The sequence below is a fragment of the Aythya ferina genome (assembly GCF_964211825.1).
Source record: "Aythya ferina genome assembly, chromosome: 5".
Lineage (NCBI taxonomy): Eukaryota > Metazoa > Chordata > Aves > Anseriformes > Anatidae > Aythya > Aythya ferina.
This window is the reverse complement of record NC_140301.1, coordinates 2,783,603-2,807,337: the sequence shown is the minus strand read 5'-3', so window position 1 is coordinate 2,807,337 and position 23,735 is coordinate 2,783,603. Positions and strand designations below refer to the sequence as shown.

At 35.7% G+C, this 23,735-nt stretch overlaps 1 protein-coding gene across 7 annotated transcripts in view; it reads left to right on the top strand.

Annotated features, from left to right (window-relative positions):
• Positions 1–23,735, top strand: part of ZNF143 (zinc finger protein 143) — a 43,606-nt gene that overhangs the window by 10,266 nt on the left and 9,605 nt on the right. For 6 of the 7 annotated variants that reach the window (XR_014693415.1, XM_084520469.1, XM_084520468.1 and 3 more), the window contains exons 2-15: positions 2,058–2,176; positions 2,951–3,043; positions 3,568–3,651; positions 3,836–3,916; positions 4,819–5,015; positions 7,770–7,844; positions 11,750–11,869; positions 13,020–13,095; positions 14,561–14,686; positions 16,823–17,002; positions 18,272–18,499; positions 19,769–19,917; positions 21,494–21,655; positions 22,451–22,597. Coding sequence is in view for 6 of the 7 variants with exons in the window: in XM_084520469.1 (XP_084376595.1) it covers positions 2,065–2,176; positions 2,951–3,043; positions 3,568–3,651; positions 3,836–3,916; positions 4,819–5,015; positions 7,770–7,844; positions 11,750–11,869; positions 13,020–13,095; positions 14,561–14,686; positions 16,823–17,002; positions 18,272–18,499; positions 19,769–19,917; positions 21,494–21,655; positions 22,451–22,597 (1,830 nt within the window). In the remaining variant the exon portion in view is untranslated. Of the gene's footprint in view, positions 1–596; positions 741–2,057; positions 2,177–2,950; positions 3,044–3,567; positions 3,652–3,835; positions 3,917–4,818; positions 5,016–7,769; positions 7,845–11,749; positions 11,870–13,019; positions 13,096–14,560; positions 14,687–16,822; positions 17,003–18,271; positions 18,500–19,768; positions 19,918–21,493; positions 21,656–22,450; positions 22,598–23,735 lie in introns of all 7 variants that reach the window. The other variant, XM_084520466.1, reaches the window with a different exon arrangement.

The window sequence follows — 23,735 nt, the reverse complement described above, 5'->3', positions numbered from 1 at the left end:
AATAGGGAACGCTGAGTAACAGGGAACACAGCTCTTTTTCCAAAGTCAGTAACTTGGAGATGGCAGAGCAAGGAGTGGAACTCGTGATCTCGTGTCCCAGCACAGTTCCTGTTGTTTAGGCCTTAGCATCCCCCAGAACCCCAGCTATTTCATTTTCTTTAGAAACATTTAGTATAAATGCTGTGTAGCCTGAGTGGCTTCTTTGTGCTGGTTCTTTTCCTGTTGTATTACACCCATTTTAGGGACCTCATTTTCTATAAGAGCTTCTTTTCTTGTAAAGGATGCTGCCAACAAGAATTTCCCATCTTCCCTTGGAGGTTAAAACAAATCTCTTACACCCCTTTGGATTTTTATTTTACTTTCTGTCTTAACTGTTTCTTCATTTTGATGCCTAGCATTGTTCCAAGGTTCAGATTCTCTACTTCAAACCTATATTTTATGTCCTTAATATTCCAGATGGATATTAGGTACGATTTTAATCTTGAGAAATGTGTTTCTTACTGAATTGTGTACTAATCCTGAATGGTGTTTTTTCATATACAGTATTCAAGGCAAGGTAACCCATGAAAACACCAGTGGTTTTTTATTTTTTACAGGTGACTTACAACCTTTCTTAAGATACCCCTTCCATTTTCCTCATTAAACCTAGTCCATTAACCAGGATCTCTAACAGATAACCAAACTGTCAACAAGAATCTCGCGTGCCAACGTGATTGAGAGTTCAGGCCCAGCCTCAGGAGGTATGGTGGTGCTCGCTGTAACATCGGAGCACAGGGACACTGCCTTATCCCTTAGTTCTGAGCTACTAACCTGAGTTTCAGAGTGGGTTTTGAGACCACTGATGAGCTGCTCGTTTTCAAGGGCAGATTTCCAGATCATAGAGGTAAAAGTAGTCTAGTTATTTAGAAACTTAGTTATAAGTAAAAAAATTCCTAGATTATTCTTCTCGGTCTTGAATTACAAAACAGTTGGCCATGGAATCATGCTAAGATTAAAAGCCTTGATTGTTTTTCTATACCTTGATTGTTTTTCTATACCTTTTTTGTGGATTACCTAACTACTGCTTATTGTAAGAAAAACTGTTGACTAAATAAACTGTAGCCTCGATTGCAATTCCATGTGCTGTTTTTCCTTACATCCACATCTCTCTGCGTGTGGCGTTAACTAAAGGGCTAGCAGAATTCAGTCACTCAGTTGTTTTTTTCCTGTGGTGAAAGCCAGCATCTGAGTTCACAGAACACAATGTTATGTATTTATTTTATAGCTTAATCCAGTAATACTGAAAATTAGTAACAGCCTTTCAGATTCAATAGACTTCTTAAGATCCCATATTGAAAACTGCCTGGGTAAAAAATTGGTATCCAAAGAGATGGGCGGTTCTGTGAGATATGTGTAGAGTTGTGACTGTCACTGAGCAATCACTATCTTGTTTTCTTATTAATGCACTTTATTGTGAGATGCTTTATTGTTTTGTAATTATTTTGTGTGTGTATATATGATACAAATGTGATATAAATCTTCCTGGTAAGTTCAGTGACATAGCTGGATCATTCCATCAGACTTGCTAATCAAGTGTGTGAAGTGTGTGTTTCATCAGTATCTGCTTCTGAAACTCCGACTGGCGCTGGAGATATTTTTTATATATAGTAAAGGCTCTGGTGTTAAGGATGACCATGGGTGAATTGTCAGCTTTATTGTAATTCTGGGGACAAAAAGGTCTCATTATTTGTACCATCATTACCACCGCTTTTCTTTGTGCATTTTTCTTTTCTTTAGTATAACTTCAATTCTTCAATTTACTAAATGATGCCTGAAGTTCTTAATAGTTCTTAGCTTAGTTAACTAATGTAATAATATTTAACTATTTGAAATAACTTTTTTTTTTCCATTGACTTTCTTTCCAGATAAGTCATTCATTGCTTTTTGTCTATGTGGAAAGTAACATAAAATGTTTGTAGTATTTGCATAAAAATACAATAAAACTTGGCTTGTATTTAACTAGTTCTTGTTCTGTATTTATATTTTGTATTTACGTTTTGTGAATCCTTTCTTTCTAGGTAGACAATGTTACTAGCTCAGATAAATCGAGACTCTCAGGGAATGACTGAATTTTCTGGAGGAGGAATGGAGGCCCAGCACGTGACTCTCTGTCTGACAGAAGCTGTAGCTGTGCAAGGTAAACATTCAGTTAAAATATCTGTACATTATTGTGTCGTTTCTGTTAGAAATTCAGATAAAACTCTAAAACTCAGGTAGCGTATTCTAAATGAAGAATCTAACACAAATCAGAAAATTATTTCTTAGTTAGCTGAGATTGATTAAACTCACTGATAGAATTCTGAAAGAGAACAATCCCTTAATTAAGGTAATGGGAGTATAAATGTGCCAAAAGAAGGACTATGAAATGTGACTTAATTCTCACGATAGATATACTGTTTTAAACTTAGTAACTGTCATCTAAGTATATATTAAAGTAGTTCAGTTTTAAAACAGATTGCTGATCTAGGATTGTTTTAAACTTGTTGTTTTCTTACAGCTTTGTTATGATTTTAACTGATAATTTTTTTTTCATAAATCTATTTTAATCTAAACAGATTTGCATATATTAACGATAGGTAATAGCGTACAGAACAAAATTATTGCTACAAATGTATATCACCATTTCACTGTTGGGGCTCATGACCTAATTAGTATTTCTCCCAAAACCTGAACTTTGTAGTTATCTATTCAATGACATAACTTTTTCAGTTAAGGCAAATAACATTGTAGCTGTCATGTTTATAGAGCGAGTATATTTTCAAAGCTCAAAAACCAGAAAGCAGATAAGAACTATTATTATTTCTAAAATCATTGTGTTTTAAATGATGTCATTATTTTTGGAGTTACTTAACTAGTGATTTTTAAGGTTTGATGCTGCTAATAGTAAATATGTTTTTTGTTTCCTAACTAGATGGTGACAACTTAGAAAATATGGAAGGTGTAAGTTTGCAAGCAGTTACCCTTGCTGATGGCTCCACAGCTTATATACAGCACAATTCTAAAGGTAAGTCAATGGCTAGAAGTTTACTTGTATTGGCATTGTATTCGCCTGTTTAACCCTGTCTTTGGAATATAAACCCATTGTATTGTAAAATCAGGGAAAATCTTTACAGTGTTTACAAAGGTGTAATCTCATTTGGGGTTTTACAGTAATAATATAAAATAAATGTTTATTTCCAGTACTAATAAAGTGCAGCTATCAAATCTTTGGACATAAGTCAAACAGAAATTAAATGATCTTTATTCCTCAAACCCAAATATCAACATTCTGCCTAGTGGATAGGTAATAATAGCTAATAGATAACAGTACTTTATGGTGGATAAATTAACTTCACCGATCATGCTTTTTATCCCCATTTTTTATCCCCGAATTTAAAAACCAGCATTATACAGCCATATTGTGCTTCATCTTTACCAGCGTTTCTCTGTGACTTTTACTGATATTTTAATACTGAAAGTATCAACTGTGTGTTTAAAGTGTGAATGGTCATACAGAATATTTTTAAAGAATCTAACAATGTATTTCAGATGGTAAATTGATGGATGGCCAAGTGATTCAACTAGAAGATGGTTCTGCAGCTTATGTTCAACATGTACCCATGCCTAAAAGTAGTAAGTGTAATAATACAAGATACGTATTTTTGTATTACTGGCAAGTATTGATACTGACTAATTAATGCTCATGAGAACAGCTTCATTTCTCATCTTAATGCAAACAGTTCTGAAGAGATTGTTTTTGTAACTAATGGATTTTTCAAACTATTGTTGAAGCATTGTAATTCTTTCTTCCAAACAGGGGACAGCTTGCGTCTGGAAGATGGACAGGCAGTTCAGCTGGAAGATGGAACTACAGCATTTATTCATCACACCTCCAAAGGTAAATGTTTTTTGAAGTGTGATTTATTATTACGGTTCAACAGAACTTCACCAGTATAAAATATGGTACTGTATTTAGACGATGACATCATTATTATGATTCCCATTGTAGGTTTTTTTTTTCTCTTTTACATGGTGTCATCTAGAAAATACTGAAATTAGACTCGTTCAGTTCCTTATTAGGATCACATTTTAAAGATATGCTACTTACAATTTGTCATTAGGTAGTAGGGCAGAAAATGTGACAACTGACAGTTAAGAATGCAAACACATTTATTTTAAATGATAACCTAGGTTTCTGCAGAATCTGTTTACACTAGTCTTAGAAAAAGTCCTATTTCTCTTCAAAAAGTGAAGAAGTAGCTATTTTAAGTTTGTTTAGACTACTGTAACAAGAATTGCATTCTACAGTCAAAAATACGAGAAGAGAATATTACAAAGAATTTATTCTTTAAAAGTCATCCTATGCTTTCTGTGTTTATTTTGCATATATTTTATTTGTATGATTCTTTTCTTAAAATGATTGGATGTTTGAATTCTAAAATCTGAAGCATATGTGATAAATATTTTAAATTTTCTTGAATGGATTAGGAACTGAAAGCATATTTCTAGTCCTGATTTCCTTTGTAAATCAAGCTAGACTGATAGCAAACTGGTTATGCATTTCTGCAGGTGTGCAGAAGTAAAAGATACAGATGTTGTTGTCTTGAAAGAACTTAATCAGTGCTATTCATAGTAATGTTTTCAGTGATTTTATTTCTCTCATATTTCATACATATATATATATATATATGTATATATATGGTTTTTGGAAGCATTTTTTAAGTAGCAGTAGTTTCTCATGTTATGTGCAGATATCAGTATTCCTTTTCATTCATAACATTTCTTAATGTTACTTCTCAGACAGTTATGACCAGAGTGCATTACAAGCAGTCCAGTTGGAGGATGGGACTACTGCCTACATTCACCATGCAGTACAGATGCCACAGTCAGATACCATTTTAGCCATTCAAGCTGATGGCACAGTGGCTGGTCTTCATACAGGAGATGCTGCCATTGACCCAGATACCATCAGTGCTTTGGAGCAATATGCAGCTAAGGTATACTGAAAGACGTTTCATCTATCCATAATGTTTTAATGTCACATCACGTGATACCTGGCGGCAAAAGCCAATTGTGATATATTGTGAAATAAAATGATAAGAGAGTCTTCAGACTCTTAAAAGAGAGAACACCAAATTGTCATGACGGTGCTTCACTGTCACCCGCAGCTCCAGTATGTGTGCATAAAGAGAACAAGAAATTGAACACCAAAATGATGTGAGTCAGGCTGATTTTGAAACTGATTTAGACAAGTAAATAAATACTTTCACTAAGACAAAATACAGTGTGATACTAAAAATTCATGTCCTGCACCTTAATGGACCCCTGTAAAGCATGACCCAACTGTAACAAAGGACATTGCAACTTTTCTGACTTTATAGTTCTCAGTGTGTCGATTCCTGGATGATTACAGTCTGTGCTTCTGTTTCTCTGGAAAAGAGTAGAGTTAGTTCTAAATTCTGTTAGCATCTTTATTGTTACTGGGAAATGTCAAATTCTGGGAGCAGGCCAGTTAGGATAATTAAATGGCCAATACACCATTCATTCCATTATATTTGTGTGTGTTACAACTGAGGAGAACCTAAGAGAGCCAGTCGGATTGTGCTATGTTTGGCTATGCTTTAACATTTCATAAAATAAAAAGGTTATTCAAAGTTGGCTGAGCTGTAGTGACAAGCTTTTACACATTGCCAAGCTATTATTGCATTTAGATTTAAATTAATCATAACTTTGTCCTTTTTGATAAGTATCCATATTAATACCAATTTGTTGTAAGAGTAAGTTTTTGTTTTAAGAAGAAATAGAAGAAATGCAAATATATTTGCTTTTTTGTTCTATTTCCCTCAACGTGTGTTTTTCAATTCTGTAATGTGAAGTTGTATTATGAAGTATGCTTCTGTGTATCTAGGAAAAACTACTTAATTTCTTTCAGCTTTCATCTCAGAACCTTATTCTGAAAGGTGCTGCTAGAATTTCTCAAGGACAGTCAGTAGAAGTGAGTTTCCAAGTACTTCATCTACATTACTTACAAAAGTAAATAATAGCTGAGTTGTTACACCCCTGTTTTTCTCTAAAAAAGAGAAATGGGGCTTTATGATTCTGCTCCATGTCCATGTAGGCCTCATAGTAAGACAATGTATACTTTTTATAGAAGCTGGTACAGAACATTGAAAAAGGTACAGAAAGGGGCAACAGTGATGACTTAGCAAATGAAATATGAGGTAAGGATAGGAGAGAATTTTATAAAATTTTAAGTGGCACAGAGAAGAGTGGTGGCTTGTCATTGTCTTCACCAATATAGGAACTGGGGACCATCAAATAAAACTCTCAGGTCACAGGTTCAGGGACAACAAGGGAATGATCCTTTGTCAAACAACATGAAGTTGAGCCATGGCACTACTTGTAGAATACTGCGCATGCTAATATGCCCCTGGATTCAAAGGGTAATTAGACAAATTCATAGAAGAAAAATGTGTCCAGGGCTATTAGGTAGAAACATATGACTTCTAGTTCAGGAAGTTTCTCAGCCACAAATTGCTTGGAGGTTGGGAGTGTATTTCTGGGAATCTATCACTGTTTGCTTGGCCGGCTCCTGCAGTCTTCCCTAGGATCTGCTACTGGCTACTATTTGAAACAAAATGGTGTGCTAGATTGACCTTTAATTTTACTCAGTATAGGTGTCCTTATGTTTGCAATTGCAGGCACACTAAATCTGTCTTTAGAATCTAAGAGAGTCTTTTACGAAGAACTCAAAGATCTTCCTTTGGAGCAAAATTGTCTTTTAGGCATAGTACCACTTAGCCATGTCTTGCAGAGCGCATATAAAGACTAAATAAAATCCTCTTAATTTTAGGCTAAGTCTACACTATCTTACTCTCAAAGCAACCAGTAAAAAAAGAGATATTGCTTTCAGTCAATATAAAGTCAGAGGATATGTAGTGGAATTGCAAAGAGGAATTCCGACTAGATTTAGAGGCACTGGTCTCAGCCTTAAGTGTAATGGATGCAGAGGGTATTGTGAATGTGAGTGCTCAACAAAGAGGCATTTATATAACGGGGAACTGTGTAAAGTATATTTTAAAATAGTTTTTGTTTTCTGCAGTGACTAATGAAACGCTGAGTTGATGCATGTGAGAGAGTATTAAATAATGATTTCAAATTAATACATAATACTCTTTCAAATATTTTTCTAAGCTCCTTGGAAAGCAGAGATACCTTTCTCTTCCTGTAAACTGTATTTAAAAATAAACATCCGGAGCAATATGCGAGTCTTTGCTTAGCTGTTATAGTTTTGCTATTTTGAGTTGAGATGTAATACGCTGCCCAGGTACTTTGATTCCAAAGGAGCGGTGCATTTGGAAACAAGTAGCTCTTCTTAACAGGGAGTGAGACATGCTACCCTATTATTTAAAAAAAAAAAACAAAACTATGTAATTTTTTAAAATCTGGAATTCACTGTTGCTAAATGTATAAGCTTATTACAATGTTTTTCGAAGTTTATTACTTTAGCACATGTGGTTCTTGTAGTCTTTTCAACCTTGTTTTAAGACAATCTTGAAATACTTACCGTACCTATCGTATAATGTAGGTGCTACAAGTGGTGCTTTTCGTGTTAACAGATGGGATAATCATGTTTCAAGAGGGAGCTAGAGAGCTATGAGAGAACAAGGAACTCAGGAATTGTAACTCTACTTTTCAGATGAATAGAAGTAACTTGAAAATGTTTTTACCATTTCAACTTCATTTTTCAGGTCTCTATTGATGGAAATGACAGTGTTAGTGGCACAGGAATGATAGGTGAAAATGAACAAGATAAAAAAATGCAGGTATGTAGCACAATATAAAATAACGTAACACATATATTTCTTCATTATTCCCTGTGCCCAGCAGCATGCACAGTAGGCAGCCCTGTGTAGCCATGAACTAGATTTCACTGCCACCTTTTAGGAATTTTAGACTTCAAAACTATGCATGTCACACACAGATCATATTTCTCTCTGTCCAAGATCCATTCACATGATTATAAAAAGACCTTCAAATACTGTTTTCTGTCTTTTTTCTTTCCTTTTTTCTTTCAAAGCATAGTTAAAAATTATGTTGGATTTCTAAGATCTGACTTTTTAACCTGAGTATTTCATCAGTGACGGGGGTAAGTATTTCAGAAGTTCTTTTCCAGATCTTGAACTTCCTTTTTATATTCCTTAAATGAGAAGGAACACTGAATCGAGTAATTAATTAACTTCTTCTCAAGAAAGATTAATTCTAGACATGTGCCTCCAATTGTTCTTTCTTTGGTACCTTATTTTCATTCCACTTGCCCTGTTAGATTCCCTTATTTTTATTTCAGGTTTTGTAAGCAGTCAGTAGTTGAAGGTGCTGTCCTAGTGAACCCCCTAAAGAAGCAGAAAAATACTACCAGTTCTTCTGCAATCACGTTATTATGTAGAAGTGTGTGTGTATATATATATATATATATATATATATATATATATATATATATATATACTCACAACCCTTTTCAATGTGAAAGTATTGACTTAAAATTTCTAAGGGTAATGGAGAATAGAGGTTAAACTTACGAAATCTGAGGACTTTTTTTAACCTGGGATTTGTAAAATTGTGTAAGGACAGTGGTCTTCCTCACCATAGAACACTCCATTAAAGAAAAAGAAAAAAAAAAAAAAGAAAAATACATTGTAGCCTTCAAAGAGTTATGAACAACAACAGAAAATAGTAACAAGACCCTATACCCTCACATGCTCAAATGACAGAATCAGAAATGGTAAGTCATTTCACTGAGAATGATAGAGTCACCAGAGAAGTACTGCTTTTTGTTTTTGTGTAATTTAAGAGGTAATGAACTAGATAACAATGAAGAATATCTTCCAAGGTAAAATATCTTACAATACCCATGAAAGGTAGAATTGTAGGTTCACCTTTGACAGTGACCTTAAAATCCTTTTTTGTTTGTTTGTTTGTTTGTTTCTAAGTTAGGTCCCACAATATTTAAAGCCAAAGATGCTCCACAGTTGTCTGTGTGGCATGACTGTGAAAGGAGAGAAAAGCCAATACATACATTATCTGTGGTATTGGAATATATTCCATAAAATGAAATCAAGAAATCAAGAAATGAAATCAAGAAATGCAGACTTTTAGGTTTGATTAGAGATACAATTCCATCAAAATGCAAAATTCAAGGAAGAGCAGAATATGGTTTTGGTTGGTTTTAATTAAAAGTAAAATAAGAGCCTATTAAACAAAGTGACCCGTTACCAATATCCAGTTACATGTTGATTTCAACCTCAACCCCAAAACAAAGTGAAGTGAATCAGAAGGTTGCTTTATCTTACACATGTATGGCAACATGTATGCCATATGGGAATGAGCCAATCTTATGGAGCATTATGTGTTCCAAACAAACAATGAAAAAGATCTAATATTTCAAAAGGTATTAAGGCATAGTCTCAAATTCTGACCACAGTAAGGTGACTTCAGTTGGCCGACCAAAGAACTGAGGGGCCCAAAGCTATTGCTTATTTCTGAAAGTGTTAACTGTGGTTATATCATGGTGTGATCAGATACCTACTTGTAACTCGTTCAGAAATACTACGTTGCTTGAGATAAAATAGTTTAATATTCAGATATAGTATTAAGTAAGTGTATATTTATAAATTCTTTATGAAGGTCACAGTAACACAAGAACAGAACAGATGTTATGCTTCTGAGTAGTCATTCAAACCAGTTGCATATGGTTAGGGTTTTTACCAAAGTAAAAAACCGTACAACCTCATTGTGATTTGTACATGCGAGAACAAAAGTCTGTGTGACCAAATGGATATCACACATCATTTCTTTTCACATCTGTCATACCCATCTGTTCACGATAAAAGCAGAATCATATGACTGGTTCATATGGATATGATATAAAAATCTTATCTGAGATTTCTGTTACCTTTGTTGTTCTCCTGTGCTACCTGTCTGAACTAAGTTAGGATGCATCTGTGATTACTTTTAAACTTTAGGGTTTGGTTTTTTTGTCTATTTAAAAGTGTTTTGAACTACACAATTTCTCTCAAAGTGTCAAATTATTATAAAGGTGCTTTGTTTATGTTGTTTTGATTTTGTGCCTAACGTCTAAATTTTTTATTTCTTTAAAGAACATTATCTTCTAAGAACAGTAATTTTAATACAATATCTGTTCTTGCTGAATAATACTAACTGAATTCTTAATAATTTTCAAGTCATACCAACTAATGTGTTGTGAAGATGCGTACTTCTGCAAACAGTTGTTTGACCAAACAAATGCTCGTGATTTTCAACTGATTTTTTCCTGCGTGTTTTATCCTTTATCCCAATCTTTGTATTGATAAAATGCCTGGTTATTTCCTTGTGGATACTAGAAATAGCACATTGATTACAGAATTGTTTAAATTTTCTTTTAAACTTTGACATACCTCAGCTTTAGAGCAGATCGTAGCTAGTACGTACATACTGTTAAATGCTAAAACTGCAGAAAAAAATGCTAACAGTTTTACTGACAGGAAAAAATAATCCAAAAGTGTTGGAGTGTACATACTTAACTAAGGTTGTGTTACCGGTGTGTCTTCTCCGCATTAGGCAACGCATTGCCAGCAGGTTGAGGGAGGTGATCCTTCACCTCCTTCATCACCGGTGAGACATACCGGGAACACTTGGTGCAGTTTTGAGCAGGCTCTTAGTGGCTGACAATGACAGGACAAGAGGCATTTGGCACATATTGAGGTATAAGAAATTCAATTTAAATGTGAGAAAAAAACTTTTGACTCTGAGAAAGATTGGACACTAGCACAGGTTGCCCAGAGACCTTGTGGTGTCTCTGGAGATGCTCAGAACTCACCAGGACACTGCCACGAACAACATGTTGCAGCTGACACTGCTTTGAATGGTGGAGCTGCAGCAGGGCTGCCTTCCCATCTTAACAGTTGTATGAAATGCTCTTTGACAATGTGGAATGGAATTGGATCCATAAGAAAAGGGGGTGGTTTGAAAGGATAGACATTTTAAAAGTCACAATTACTTTGTGTACAGTTGTATCAAAATGTTTACGTTTGGGCTTCTGCCTATTTTTTCAGTCTGTAAGAATGCTCCTTGATTATTAGTCTATGCAAAAAGGCTTTAACAGTTGCATTGGAAAGCTATTCTGTATGTTTTCCTGTTGTGTCGTGCAAAAAGAAGAGTGCAACCTAGTTGTTGTTCCAGTTAGTTTGATCAAAACACATGCATCACTGAAAAAGTACAAAATGCTTTCCTTCATTTTCAAAAAGTGCTCATTATAAGTGTATTTAATCATTGTTTAGCCTTTGCATGAACATATCTTTGAAGGTGGTCTGACTTACATCTAACCTCCCTTAGGAACAGAACCAGTGCCTTAGGTGTAATCTAAGCCTTTTCTTTCTAACACTCGTTTTACCACTGGGCTTATTTTTCAAATTAATTTGTATTTGTTGTTGTTTGACACATTTGAATACATGAACACATTTAAATATATTAGCTACAAGTAAATATGCTTTACAGTTTCTCTCCTTCATCAGCATGTATGCTTTTTATTTTTATTTTTTGAGGGCTAAGGAATACGTGGCATAGCAAAGAGAGACAAAAGAAACCTTTTAGAATCTGCTCTGACTTAACTACAAATAGGGTGTGACTTTCCCAATCCTTTGTATTCTTTTAATGATTTGTTTTTCAATTTAAGATTGTCTTGCAAGGACATGGAACAAGAGTGACTGCAAAATCTCAGCAGAGTGGAGAGAAAGCATTCCGCTGTGATTATGATGGCTGTGGAAAACTGTACACGACAGCTCACCATCTTAAGGTGATGAGATGTAAAATGAGCTTTTGTAAATGTACATTTTGTAGATGTAAAATGTACTTTGTAGGTGTGATTTTTTTAAAAAAACATTATATGCTTGAAGTTATAGAAATGAATAGAGAGATAATTGCAATGGTGATGTTTTGTTAAATGTTTACTGGGTTGATACTACAATAATTGTTTGTCTCAGATGTTCATCCAATTTTGCTTGGTGTTCTGAGGTGATGCGCTTTTTGAAAACTGAGCACCTAATAGACTATAGTCATGGGCTAAAAAAAATATAATCTTTATCTGTTAATGTTATATAAAACGTGCACTATAGCTTGAAAAAGAATACATATTGGCTGTAAATGGTACTTATTTAGCTGTCAGATTAGGTTGGATGTAGATGTGGCATCGTGTTGGGCTCTTATATTGCCAGCATGTAATAATGTAGGTTCTTGTAGGTTCCACCAGCAGTATCACAGGAATTTTGAAATCCAGTGTGCACTTTGTTTAATCTACATGTATGCATGATCATGTAAGAATTCCAGATTCTGAAAGATTTTTTTCATCATAAGTCTAATTCTTCAAAACAATCGAACATTCAAAGTGAAGAACTGGAACATTTTCTTTACAAATGGCAACTCCTTATTTCTCTCTTGCGTTTTGTTTTTTGGTTGCTTGTTTTTAAATAATTTAAAATATTACTGGAAACAGTGAAAATGTAGAGAGGTAATCACTTGCAGATGAGGTAAACTCCCTGCAGTGGAGCACTGTTGAGTCAGTGAGTAACTGACTGCATGGATTATATGCCACAATGGTGTCCTTGCTGCAGAGATTTCATGCAATGCAAGAGGATCAGTAGAAGTTCTCAGTGGAGTTAAAAATCAAGAGAGAGTGAGCCTGAGGCATTTATGCATACTGTCTTTTGTAGTTGCACGTTGTCAATTCCACATATACTTAAAGAAATGTTTTTTGCAAAACTGACTCAAAAGGCTAGACCTTTGAAGGAGACATCTGTAATTTTAAGGAAAACACTGCTACCCTATTCTGTTAACTTTTATCACTGAGTCAAGGACATTTTAATGTGAATCTTAGGAGGAGAAATAAAATGTTTTGAAGTAATCAGATGCAACATTTCACTAAATCAGTGTATTGGATGTCTTGGCAGGTACATGAAAGGTCACACACAGGAGACAGACCGTATCAGTGTGAACATCCTGGATGTGGTAAAGCTTTTGCAACAGGTAATCTTTTGTAGACTAGCTCTTACTGCTTGCTAATGTTTGTCCATATAAGATAAGTTTTTAGTAATTTTTTTTTAAACTTCTAAGTAAAAGAACCTGCTTGGGAATACATTTATGAGAACTACAGAAAAAAGTAATTTCAGCTAGAGCAGCAGATGGAAAGGAAGAAGGGGGAATGAGGTGAAACACTTAACACTTTCCCTTAGTTTCAGCTGTCATGCTACAGTCATATTTTATCTTGAGAAAATAGCCCTTTCTTAAGGTAAAACTAACAATATAAATTAAATGAGGTGATAATAAGAAGCTGAACCTGCTGGCTGGAGGCAAACATATGATCTTCTGTTTCAAAGTTGAAAAGAACGTGGATGGGAGGTCCTCTTATTTTAGTATTCTTTATCTAATTGAATTAGAAAGACATTTCTCTTGAAGTGAACTCTGCATTTCATACTTCATTCATGTGTGGCTATAAACAGCTTTTTCTCTACTAATACCATATTTGTGGTCAGAGCCATTGTACCAGCTTAGTTCAACAACCCTTGCCTTTTGTATAGTACTTGTTAAGTACCGAATGCTCTCATTTTAAATATTTATAACTTTACTGGGTTGGATCATGAAATTGAGTTTATTTTAGATTTAAGAATGAATTAATGCTCTACTTGGTAGCCATCCTGTGTGTTTTTCAGAAATCAAAAATAGGAATTCTAGGTGTTTTAGAGATATATTGAGAACACACTGAAATTAAAGCAGGTGCCATCTTCTTATAGACTGTAACTTTACTTTGTGTAAATATACATCACTAGTGGACAGAAGGAAAATTCAAGTTACTGTTTTTAAATTGTTTTTTGGGTGTTCTCTGGTCATGATATTTTCAGGGAAATGCAGAAGGGAAAATATTGGTAAAATGCTGTTTGCAAAATTGTTAACAAAGAGGATCTGATTCAAAGCTTGCTTTAGATTTGTAGAGTTTTTGATGATGATGAGTTTCTGAAAGTAGTCCTGTAGGGAGTGAGCATCTGTGGCTGGTGTCAGTTGGCATGTACACATGTGATAATAATATGGTTTAAAAAATATTAGAATAACTTGGAGCCCAGATAGCAGTAGATATTATTACTATTGACTTCATTATTGATTTTCATGTGAGCTAATAAATGCCATTTAGATGATAGTGTTAGTATGAAAAAAAAAAAAAAAGTAGACCAAATAGAGAGCATACAGCTTCCTCAGAAGACAGGATTTGTCCACATTATAATCATTACAGTTTATCCCTCTGAAGGGAGTAAGATTTATACTTTCTTAATAAATGAAGAAAGAAAAAAAATATAAACTGTATCTAGAGTTCTGTTCTTCTGTACGGTAGAATGAAGAGCTTGTACAGAATGAAAGTGATGGTTTTGCTCTTTACAACCATCAAAAATGGTTTCTAATTTTGTATTTATACTGTTGTAACATCTTTTCCGATCTTCAGGGTATGGGTTAAAAAGTCATGTCCGAACACACACTGGTGAAAAGCCGTATCGGTGCACGGAAGAAAATTGCACCAAATCGTTCAAGACTTCAGGAGACCTGCAAAAACACATCCGAACTCACACAGGTACTATTGTCACTTTTTTTTTTCTGGTTAATTCACGTATGTGGATTTTTTTCTCTGATTGCTCTGTTACTTTATACTTACGAAATGAGCCTGTGTATGTTCTTTCTGAAGCCCAGTGAGCTCAAAAACGTTTCAGCATGGTTAACAATTTACTTCAAATCCAGCATGTTTTTATTGTAAGTGTGCTGAAGCATTCACACTACCATTGCAAACACACCAACATTTAGCAGTGTCACTTACGTTGTCACTTGGTGCCTCTATGGTTTCATTTGCAGCTATAAAAGAACAAGGATCTTCCCCTCACTAATCCAGTTTACCTTTTAGAAATGGCATCAGTGTTTTTACATTTTGGTGCTTTAAGATAAATTGCTTGTGGGGTTCATGAAGATTGATAATTCTCAGATTATTGCTATCTCCATTTCCCTTCTTGCAGCAGAAAAATGAACAAACATATGCTACAAAAAAACAAATGTTAATAAATATTCCAAACGTGTAAAAATAAAACCATGTCCTTTGTGCAAATTGATGGAGTTGTGTGTGCTCATACTCCATGTAACAGTGCACCCAGTGGAGGCAAGCAAGTCCAGGGACACTGCCCGCTCTTGCATGGCTTTGAAACGTTATCTCATAGACCAGCGTTAGTGCTTCCTTCATTTTCTGCCTATTTCAGCCCAAAGTGATTTCAGTGGCAGGCCAGTCTCACTTCCTGCTGCCATCATGTGCTTTGCCTCAGCTTCCTGAGCCCCTGGATCACGGATTCTGGTATCAGAAAAGCTGGTGGCACCAGGCTTCCTCCTGGCTCCTGCGGGGCAGAGCTTGAAAGCGCTGTGACCTGCTTTGCATTGCTGGTGCTGGAAATCTCTGTCACCTGGAGACAGGTCACTTTTCTAGCAACTCCATTAGAAACATAAAGGCTGGCCTCGCAAACCAGTCGGATGGCATTCCTGCAGGCCTTCTCGAAGAGCAGTCATTGTTTTGGTTTGTAATGGAGGGTCTGTCGTTGGGCGGGGTGACTGCGGCCCTGCGCCTTTCAGGCTGTAACTTGAGGTGCTGTGGTGAAGGAAGGATTAGGGGAGCCATGGTAACACAACATTGAGGCATGTACACTCACATACGCTCTGCCTTTTGGCAGAAAAATGAAAAACCTTCCCGAAACAGCTGCCTTAAGGAGTGAATTACGGTTTCCTCTGCCAAGGAGCTAACTACTTTGGAGTTTCATGGTATTAACGTCTGTATCAGGACTTCACTTTTTATTTCTGCCTTTACCACTACAGATACAACTTTAAATACTTAATCTGCCCTCTCTTGCTCTCAGATTGCTCTTTGGTAAACAGTACAGTGAGTGTAATGTGCTTAGCTCTAAGCAGTGTGAAATGACCACAGAACAGCGTGTCAGGTGTCTTGCACTTCTCCCAAGTCAGCCCCGCTTTGCTCTGCTCCCCAGCAACTCGATGTGCTTTGGTAGATCTGAAGGGTCAGGGAGATTAGGTAGGGACTGATCTTATCTGTCGTTCATGGTGAAGGTTTTGGTGGAATTCAGTGAGTTACTGTGTTTAAATTCATAATAGTCTTACTAACAACAACAAAAAATCTGTATTTGTGATTGCTTCGGTTTTGGGGTTTGAAACTTGAGTTTCAAGGCTGTCTCTCTTTACAAAGTTGGCTCTGCTCTTTTAGGTTAAATGCTTTCTGTGGTGAGTTTTACTAATCCATCTGGATCTTGGTTATATACTAAATCATGAAGGTATTTTTTCATCTTGTTCATTACAATTGAGAAATACACAAATAGTATAATACACTTGTATTGGATAATGTATGTAAGAATTCGTATGGGGGTTAAATACATGTTAGAATATGGCACAGTATGGAAGCTAGTCAGCAACTGAGTCTGTTTTGTACATCATAAAGTACTAACCTAAATACTTCATAATTTAGATCACAGACTACAGTTTTCTGAAATTATGCCAGATATTGCTAAAGAGCACTCCACGTTCACATGCTCATGGTTATTTCTGACTGAGGCTCTTAATTAGATAGCTTTGCGTTCCAACATTTAGGGTAACTTAATGATTTTTGTATTCTTTCATATTTTCTCCATCTGTACCTTTTCTTTTTCCTTTTTTTTTTTTTTTTTAGGTGAAAGGCCCTTTAAATGTCCTTTCGAAGGATGTGGCAGGTCATTCACAACGTCTAATATTAGAAAGGTTCACATCAGGACACATACAGGAGAAAGACCTTATTACTGTACAGAGCCAGGATGTGGGAGAGCTTTTGCCAGTGCAACTAACTATAAGAATCATGTGAGAATACACACAGGTATATGAATGGTGTTTCTGTGTTTTGAAGTGGAACCTGCTTGGGAGGGCCTGTGTCATTCTTTTTTTTTTTTTTTTGCACACTGTTTTGGTGCACTCTAATTTGGTATAGTCATGTTTATGTGACCTGACCTGGTACTTTTGTTTGGGCCTTATCTCCGCTCAGCTGTGGAGAGGTAAGCAGTTAATTTTCCCTCCTTGCTGTCAAGGTATAAAAAATTTCATTTGGCTCCAAAGCTCTTTGAAATGAATGCAGAACTTTGTCTTCAGTGGACACCAGGTTAGATACTTAATATAGTTCTAGGGTTTGCCAGTGTTGTGAGATGTATATTAAGTAACAGCAAAGCATAAGCCTGAGCTTGACTTTGGCTCACCTTTGTGAGTCACCCTTTCATCTCTGTTGTATTTTCCTTGCTCCAGGAATGGTGATCAAATCCTTATTTTCATAGACCAGAGTTGAAAATACTTAGCCACCTTGATTGGCAGGGTTAGTCAGAAGAAATAATCTGCACAAATTAGAAGGCTTTAAAATGTAAGAGCTATTAATAACTCTTACTATGTATATAATATCATCTTGGTAGCCTTATATACAGCCTTATATATTTTATAGAAATACAGGCAAATTTGATAGAGATGAGTTTTGTATCTCAGATTATCTTTTTAGTTTATAATGTAATTTGGATGTTTGTTCATTGATTTTAAATTAAAGGTGCTTTTTATGTTAAACCCTGTTTGTTTAAACATATGCTTCCTGTAGATTTCTTCAGACCTTAAAGACTCAAAAGTAAAATAAATTCTACTAGTATAACAACATAGCTGATCCCTGAAGAAAAGTACAGAGCTTCCACTAATACAGGAACAAAATTGTCAGTGCTGTGCCAAACTGACATTTAGGTTGGTATCTTCCCAGAAGCCCATAGTGCTATGTATGTCACACAGGGATGCAGTTTCCATTTGTTTTCATCCTTAGGATCAGTTTCAAAAGATTCTGCAGATTGCATCGTTCAGACTGCATCATTCTGTCTTCATCAGAAGGACATTTTATATGGACTGATAGGGAGAAAAAAGGGCCTAACTTTCACTGGCAGTTAAAAAAAAGAAAAAAAAAAAAGTGAGAGGCTGCATTGATAAACTAGAGCTTCAATACTGCCTTTGAAATTGAAATTTGGTTGGTAATAAAGACGTGTCACTAAGTATCTACAAATTTGTTGTCAATTTTGTTTGTGCATCCTGGATAAAGTTCTCTTTACCCCTTCTGTTTTCCATACAGGGGAAAAGCCCTATGTCTGTACAGTTCCTGGTTGTGATAAACGTTTTACAGAGTATTCCAGTTTATACAAACACCATGTTGTACATACTCATTCCAAACCGTATAACTGTAACCACTGTGGGAAAACATACAAGCAGATTTCTACACTTGCTATGCACAAGCGGACAGCACATAATGACACAGAGCCAATTGAAGAAGAACAAGAGGCTTTTTTTGAGCCACCTCCAGGTTAGAGTTTCAGATTTTGAATCTCTTGTTGTAACAAATGGGGTGGATAATATTTTGCTGTTTTTTATAACCAAATGAAAACATAGATAAAAATCTGAGGTATTTAATAAAGTTATTTAACTTCTTTGTAGGGCTTTTTAGTGTGGTAGTCAATTTGTAAACAGAAACCAAGCGTAAATGACCAGCTTATAAACCGAGTTTTATAGCAAGCTGAGAATAAGAGAGAAAATACAGCTGCAGCCCCAGCAAACCTGCCATAAAAAATCCCACTATGAACATGAATGTAGGAAGGAACCTGCCAGAGTGTAAAATATTTGGTTGCAACCTAGGGGATTTTTCTGAGTGCATAAAACACTACAGTTGTTGGCAGTCTTTGGGGAGGAATAAAGGTACTGCCTTGTGAAAAGAAAGAATCTTGTCTGTGCAGCACCCTGAGACTATGCTGGTTTTGCTGCAGTTAACAGCAGTTTCTGTGAACAGACCTAGAGGCAAAGATGAAAAAAAGCTTGAGCGTTGTGGGACTCCTTTAGAATGTTTTTTATGATAGCAGTATTGTATCCTGTGAATATAAAAAAAAAAAAAAAATAGGCTAAAGGAAGTATTTCGAGAACAGCTACAAATGCTAAATTCTGATTTTAGATGTGACTAAGATAAGAAATACGGATACAAACTGTTTTGGTCAGATTAGTTGTTCTATTTTACTACAGATATTTGGGAAACTGCACTAAATGCCTCAAGCAAATTTGCAATAGTCTAATGCCATCTTTTAAGAGCATGATAAGATTCATTTGTTGAGGTTAAACATTTATTAAGATAATTAACACTACTTAAATCTTCACACAAAGGCAACACTGTATTCTTCTGTATGTTTGTTAATGAATAACTCTTTGAAAAACTGCCGGTTGTGTTCTCATGAAGCCTCTTGTATGGAAAGGTTAATGTTTGCAGAATGAATTAGAGTTGTCACCTTTTTAATGTTTGCTTATAAACTATATAAATACTACATGTGATGAAAATACACATTTAGATGTGTTGTAACTTATTGATAGAAGACTGTACCCCGGCTTCTAAAAACAATTAATTTGAGACTTTATGACTTGCTTTTGTTGTTTTTCCTTCTTTTGTTTTTCTCATCTTTCCACTACCATTTTTCTACTGAAGTATTTAAAAGCCTTCAAACCAGGCTGGCATTTAACTGTTGTCATTTATATTTTCCTGCCAGTCTTCAGAGTATGTAAACTACCCTCTTGCTTTCTTTGTGTCAAATAGGTCAAGGTGAAGATGTTCTCAAAGGCTCACAGATAGCCTATGTGACAGGTGTGGAGGGAGAAGATGTAATTTCTGCACAGGTTGCTACAGTTACTCAGTCAGGATTAGGTCAACAAGTAGCACTAATTTCCCAGGATGGAACCCAACATGTAAGTAACCTGTGTGCTAAAGAAATGACAAAAATATGTTGAGAATTAAGGTTGGTGGTTGTGTACGCTCCATGCACTTTCTCAGATCAGTTAGGATCCTTAATAAGTATGTACATGGATTTCTTATGGAAATAATTTTTTTTGGAGCTCATGTAGTATCTTTAAGGTTGAACTTCCTCTGGAATACGTACATTAGACCACATATTCTGATACCTGAAACTGTATCGATACAATTCAAAATTTTTTTACTATCCTTGTTATCTTTGTCACTGTTAACAACTCAAAGTCTATTGTGCTCACAATGTCGGCACAGGCTATTACAACAACTGTTACATCTACAGCCTAGTTTCTGAGGTTTCCCAGAATTCCCTGGCTTTTCTATTAATATTTGATGATCATCTTCACTGTTGTCTCACCTGCGCACACTTTTTAGGAAAAATAGTCATTTTAGTCCAGCTGTCTGTTTTACGAGCTGTTGGGTAGTGTTAAATTCTTACTGTTTCTAACGTAAGCAAGAGAGGATCAGAAAAAGGAATGTTTTGATGCTATCTCCACTTGAAAATTCCTGTGCATAGCTTTTTTTTTTTTTTAAGGTGTTGGTATGAAATTTCACTAAGAGGGGATTTCAACACAATTCTTTAGTTTAGCTCTATTAATATGTTGATGAAGGCATACAGGGAAAACTATGTTTCTGCTGAGAAGGTACCTGATATGCCAGTAGCACGTGAAAAAAATTTTCTAAATTAGACTTGGAGATGAAAAATTAAAGGTGTCTGTTATATTGTCAGCCCTGAATGCTGCAGCAATACTAAGTAACTAGCATTTTTACCCTCTGACTGAAGGCCTTCAGGCCTTAAAATGGAGTTCTTCTCGCTTTTATTAATTATTCAGCTTGACTTCAGTTCTGGGATGTTTTTATTGCCTTCTAAATCAGACATCAAATCACTTCTCTGATGCCCTATTATATTACATTTATACAGGAGACATCAGTAATTTGTATTGCTGGGAAGTAATTCGTATTGTTGGGAATTCATATTGGTGGGAAGTATGCATTGTTTTTCTTACTACTGAGCTCTTGTTTTATTTCTGTAAGCAGATACATGTGTTTGAAAGATCATGGGATGTTACATCTCCGCCTGTAAGATGTATGTAGTGAGGGCTTTTCATCCCAGACTGGGACTTGTCCAAGGAGTGACACTAATTCTCAGGAAATGCATGAGCATCCCTGTCAGGAAGTTGAATAACAGCTACTAGATCTTGTGACCAGTATGTTACTTGTGAACAGGAGTTAAGGTGTTTTTTCCAGTGTTACTATGAACAAGTTGCCTTTTCATTCTGGATTATTAAGACTTTCAAATTAGGAAACTGAACTTGCAGGAGTATTCCTGCTGAAGCAACGAGCAGGAGTTTGTTTGACGTTATGCTGTTACACTTAAAATGCACATCATGTTTTTTTTTCAAATCTTACTTAGAAACATTTACCTGAAAACGTGGTATGTTGCTAAAAGCTAAAACTCAAGTATGACTTGAGCATCGGTTAAACTTTTTTTACTTCAGGATATGCTTTGTGTTTCAGGTCAACATCTCTCAGGCAGATATGCAGGCCATAGGGAATACTATCACTATGGTAACACAAGATGGCACCACTATCACAGTCCCTGCCCATGATGCCGTCATCTCTTCTGCGGGAACACATTCTGTAGCAATGGTTACTGCAGAAGGCACTGAAGGACAGCAGGTAAAGTATTTTCCTGTGTACATGTGTAGTGTTCCTTTATGAGATAATATAAAATAGGCAGATAAGCCATCAAAATTCTGTCATTCACATAGATTTATCTAATGAAAGAAGTTTTCAACACCTGGTCGTATCATTCCCATCAGAAGACTATGATGTGCTCTATTCCAGTGCTGTACAACAAAATATTGCTGAATGTTTTAGAAACAATACTTTGTCCCCAAGAAAAAATTTTGAGGTACCAACCTGATAATTCATGTATGTATATGTAAAATAAGACACAGAAATACTAAGCATCACACAGAGTCACACAGTAAATGAGTGGCAAAGCTAAAAATTGAATCCAGTAGGAACTGTAACTTTATTGCTTCATGCCATGGGATTGTAATTTATTTGTCAGAGAGGAAATACTTGTATGTATTTTCAGGTTGCTTTTAATATATAAATACAATAGCTAATGTTTCTAGGAGAAATACAGTCATACAGTTTTTAATATTCAGGTTAAAATGCATTCCACTGTTTTAAAAATGTACCATGTGAAAAAGAACATTTTTCTGCACAGGTACAGTTACTGAATTCTTTGCAGTTCTGAGGATAGTTGTGTTTTGAGAGCTAACATAATTTTCAGAAACACAGTGATGGTAACCTTTCTTAAAAAATGATCTGTTTTGCAGGATAAAATTATGTTTATAAATAGTCATAGCTTTGAATTTAACTTCAAATTTGAAGAAAACTGTTGCATGAGTTGAATAATGGTAGTCTGAAATCATCCAGTTGATTCTTTCTTTGGTCCTGAAGGTGGCTATTGTGGCTCAAGACTTAGCAGCATTTCATAGTGCCTCATCAGAAATGGGACATCAGCAACATGGGCACCATCTAGTGACTACAGAAACTAGACCTGTTACGTTGTTGGCTACATCCAATGGAACACAAATTGCAGTACAGGTAAGACGATGATAAATATTTTTTGGAGTGTTTCTTACTTCTGAAGCTAGAAGCTCCTGATATTACAACAAAATGATTAGAATTAGCTTGGCTTCCAGGAAAAAAATAGTCCGTAACCATATGACCTCATCCTATTTAAAACAATATATAGGATTAGCAAGAGGAATAGTAAGTGCCCGTTTTTTCAAATCTGCTTGTAGAACTTTGGAAAAGGGTAGATTCAGGGAGGGCTAAATTTACCGCCAAGCAAATCTTTTGCAGGAGAAGGATATACATAGTAATTTGGAGTCATGGGTCTTCAGTGGAAGAGTGCTTTCATTCATCCTTCAGCATTGCATGTTAAGCTGATGAAGAATGACATGTTATCAAAGTTAAATGGCTGTGAACTCCCCTGTACAGATAAAACTACTGAATTTCTTATTAGTACCCTGAAATGCTAACAACAAACAAGTATGAATAGTTCTGTAGGAAAAGTAATAATCAGAAATCTTTGGAAATAGTCTCCATTTGTTTGTGTGCCGGACCAGTATAAACAGCAGTCTCTGAAAATATTTCCTCATACTGTCCATACACTGTAATAAAAGTAATTTCTAGGTATGAAGAAGAAGTTTAATTTAAATTGGCTAATTAAAAAAAAAAAGAAAAGAAAAAGTGAAAACCAAGCACAAATCAAACGTTTTAGTTAGAAAGTAACTGACAACAAAACATAGACAAGTATTTTTGTCATGGTTTAACCCGGCCGGCAGCTAAACACCACGCAGCCGTTCGCTCACCCTCCCCCCTCCCTCTCTGGGACGGGGGAGAGAAATGGAAAGTGAAGCCCATGAGTTGAGATAAAGACAGTTTAATAAGACAGGAAAATAATAATAACAAAATAATAATAATAATAATAATGATACAATGGTGATAATAAGAAAGTAATAATAATATGTACAAACAAGTGATGCACAATGCAATTGCTCACCACCCGCTGACCGATGCCCAGCCTAACCCCGAGCAGTCCGGCCCCCTCCCCCTGGCTACCCACCCCTATATATTTTTTAGCATGACGTCAGATGGTATGGAATACCCCTTTGGCTAGTTTGGGTCACCTGTCCTGGGTCTGTCCCCTCCCAGCTCTTACTGCACCCCCAGCCTG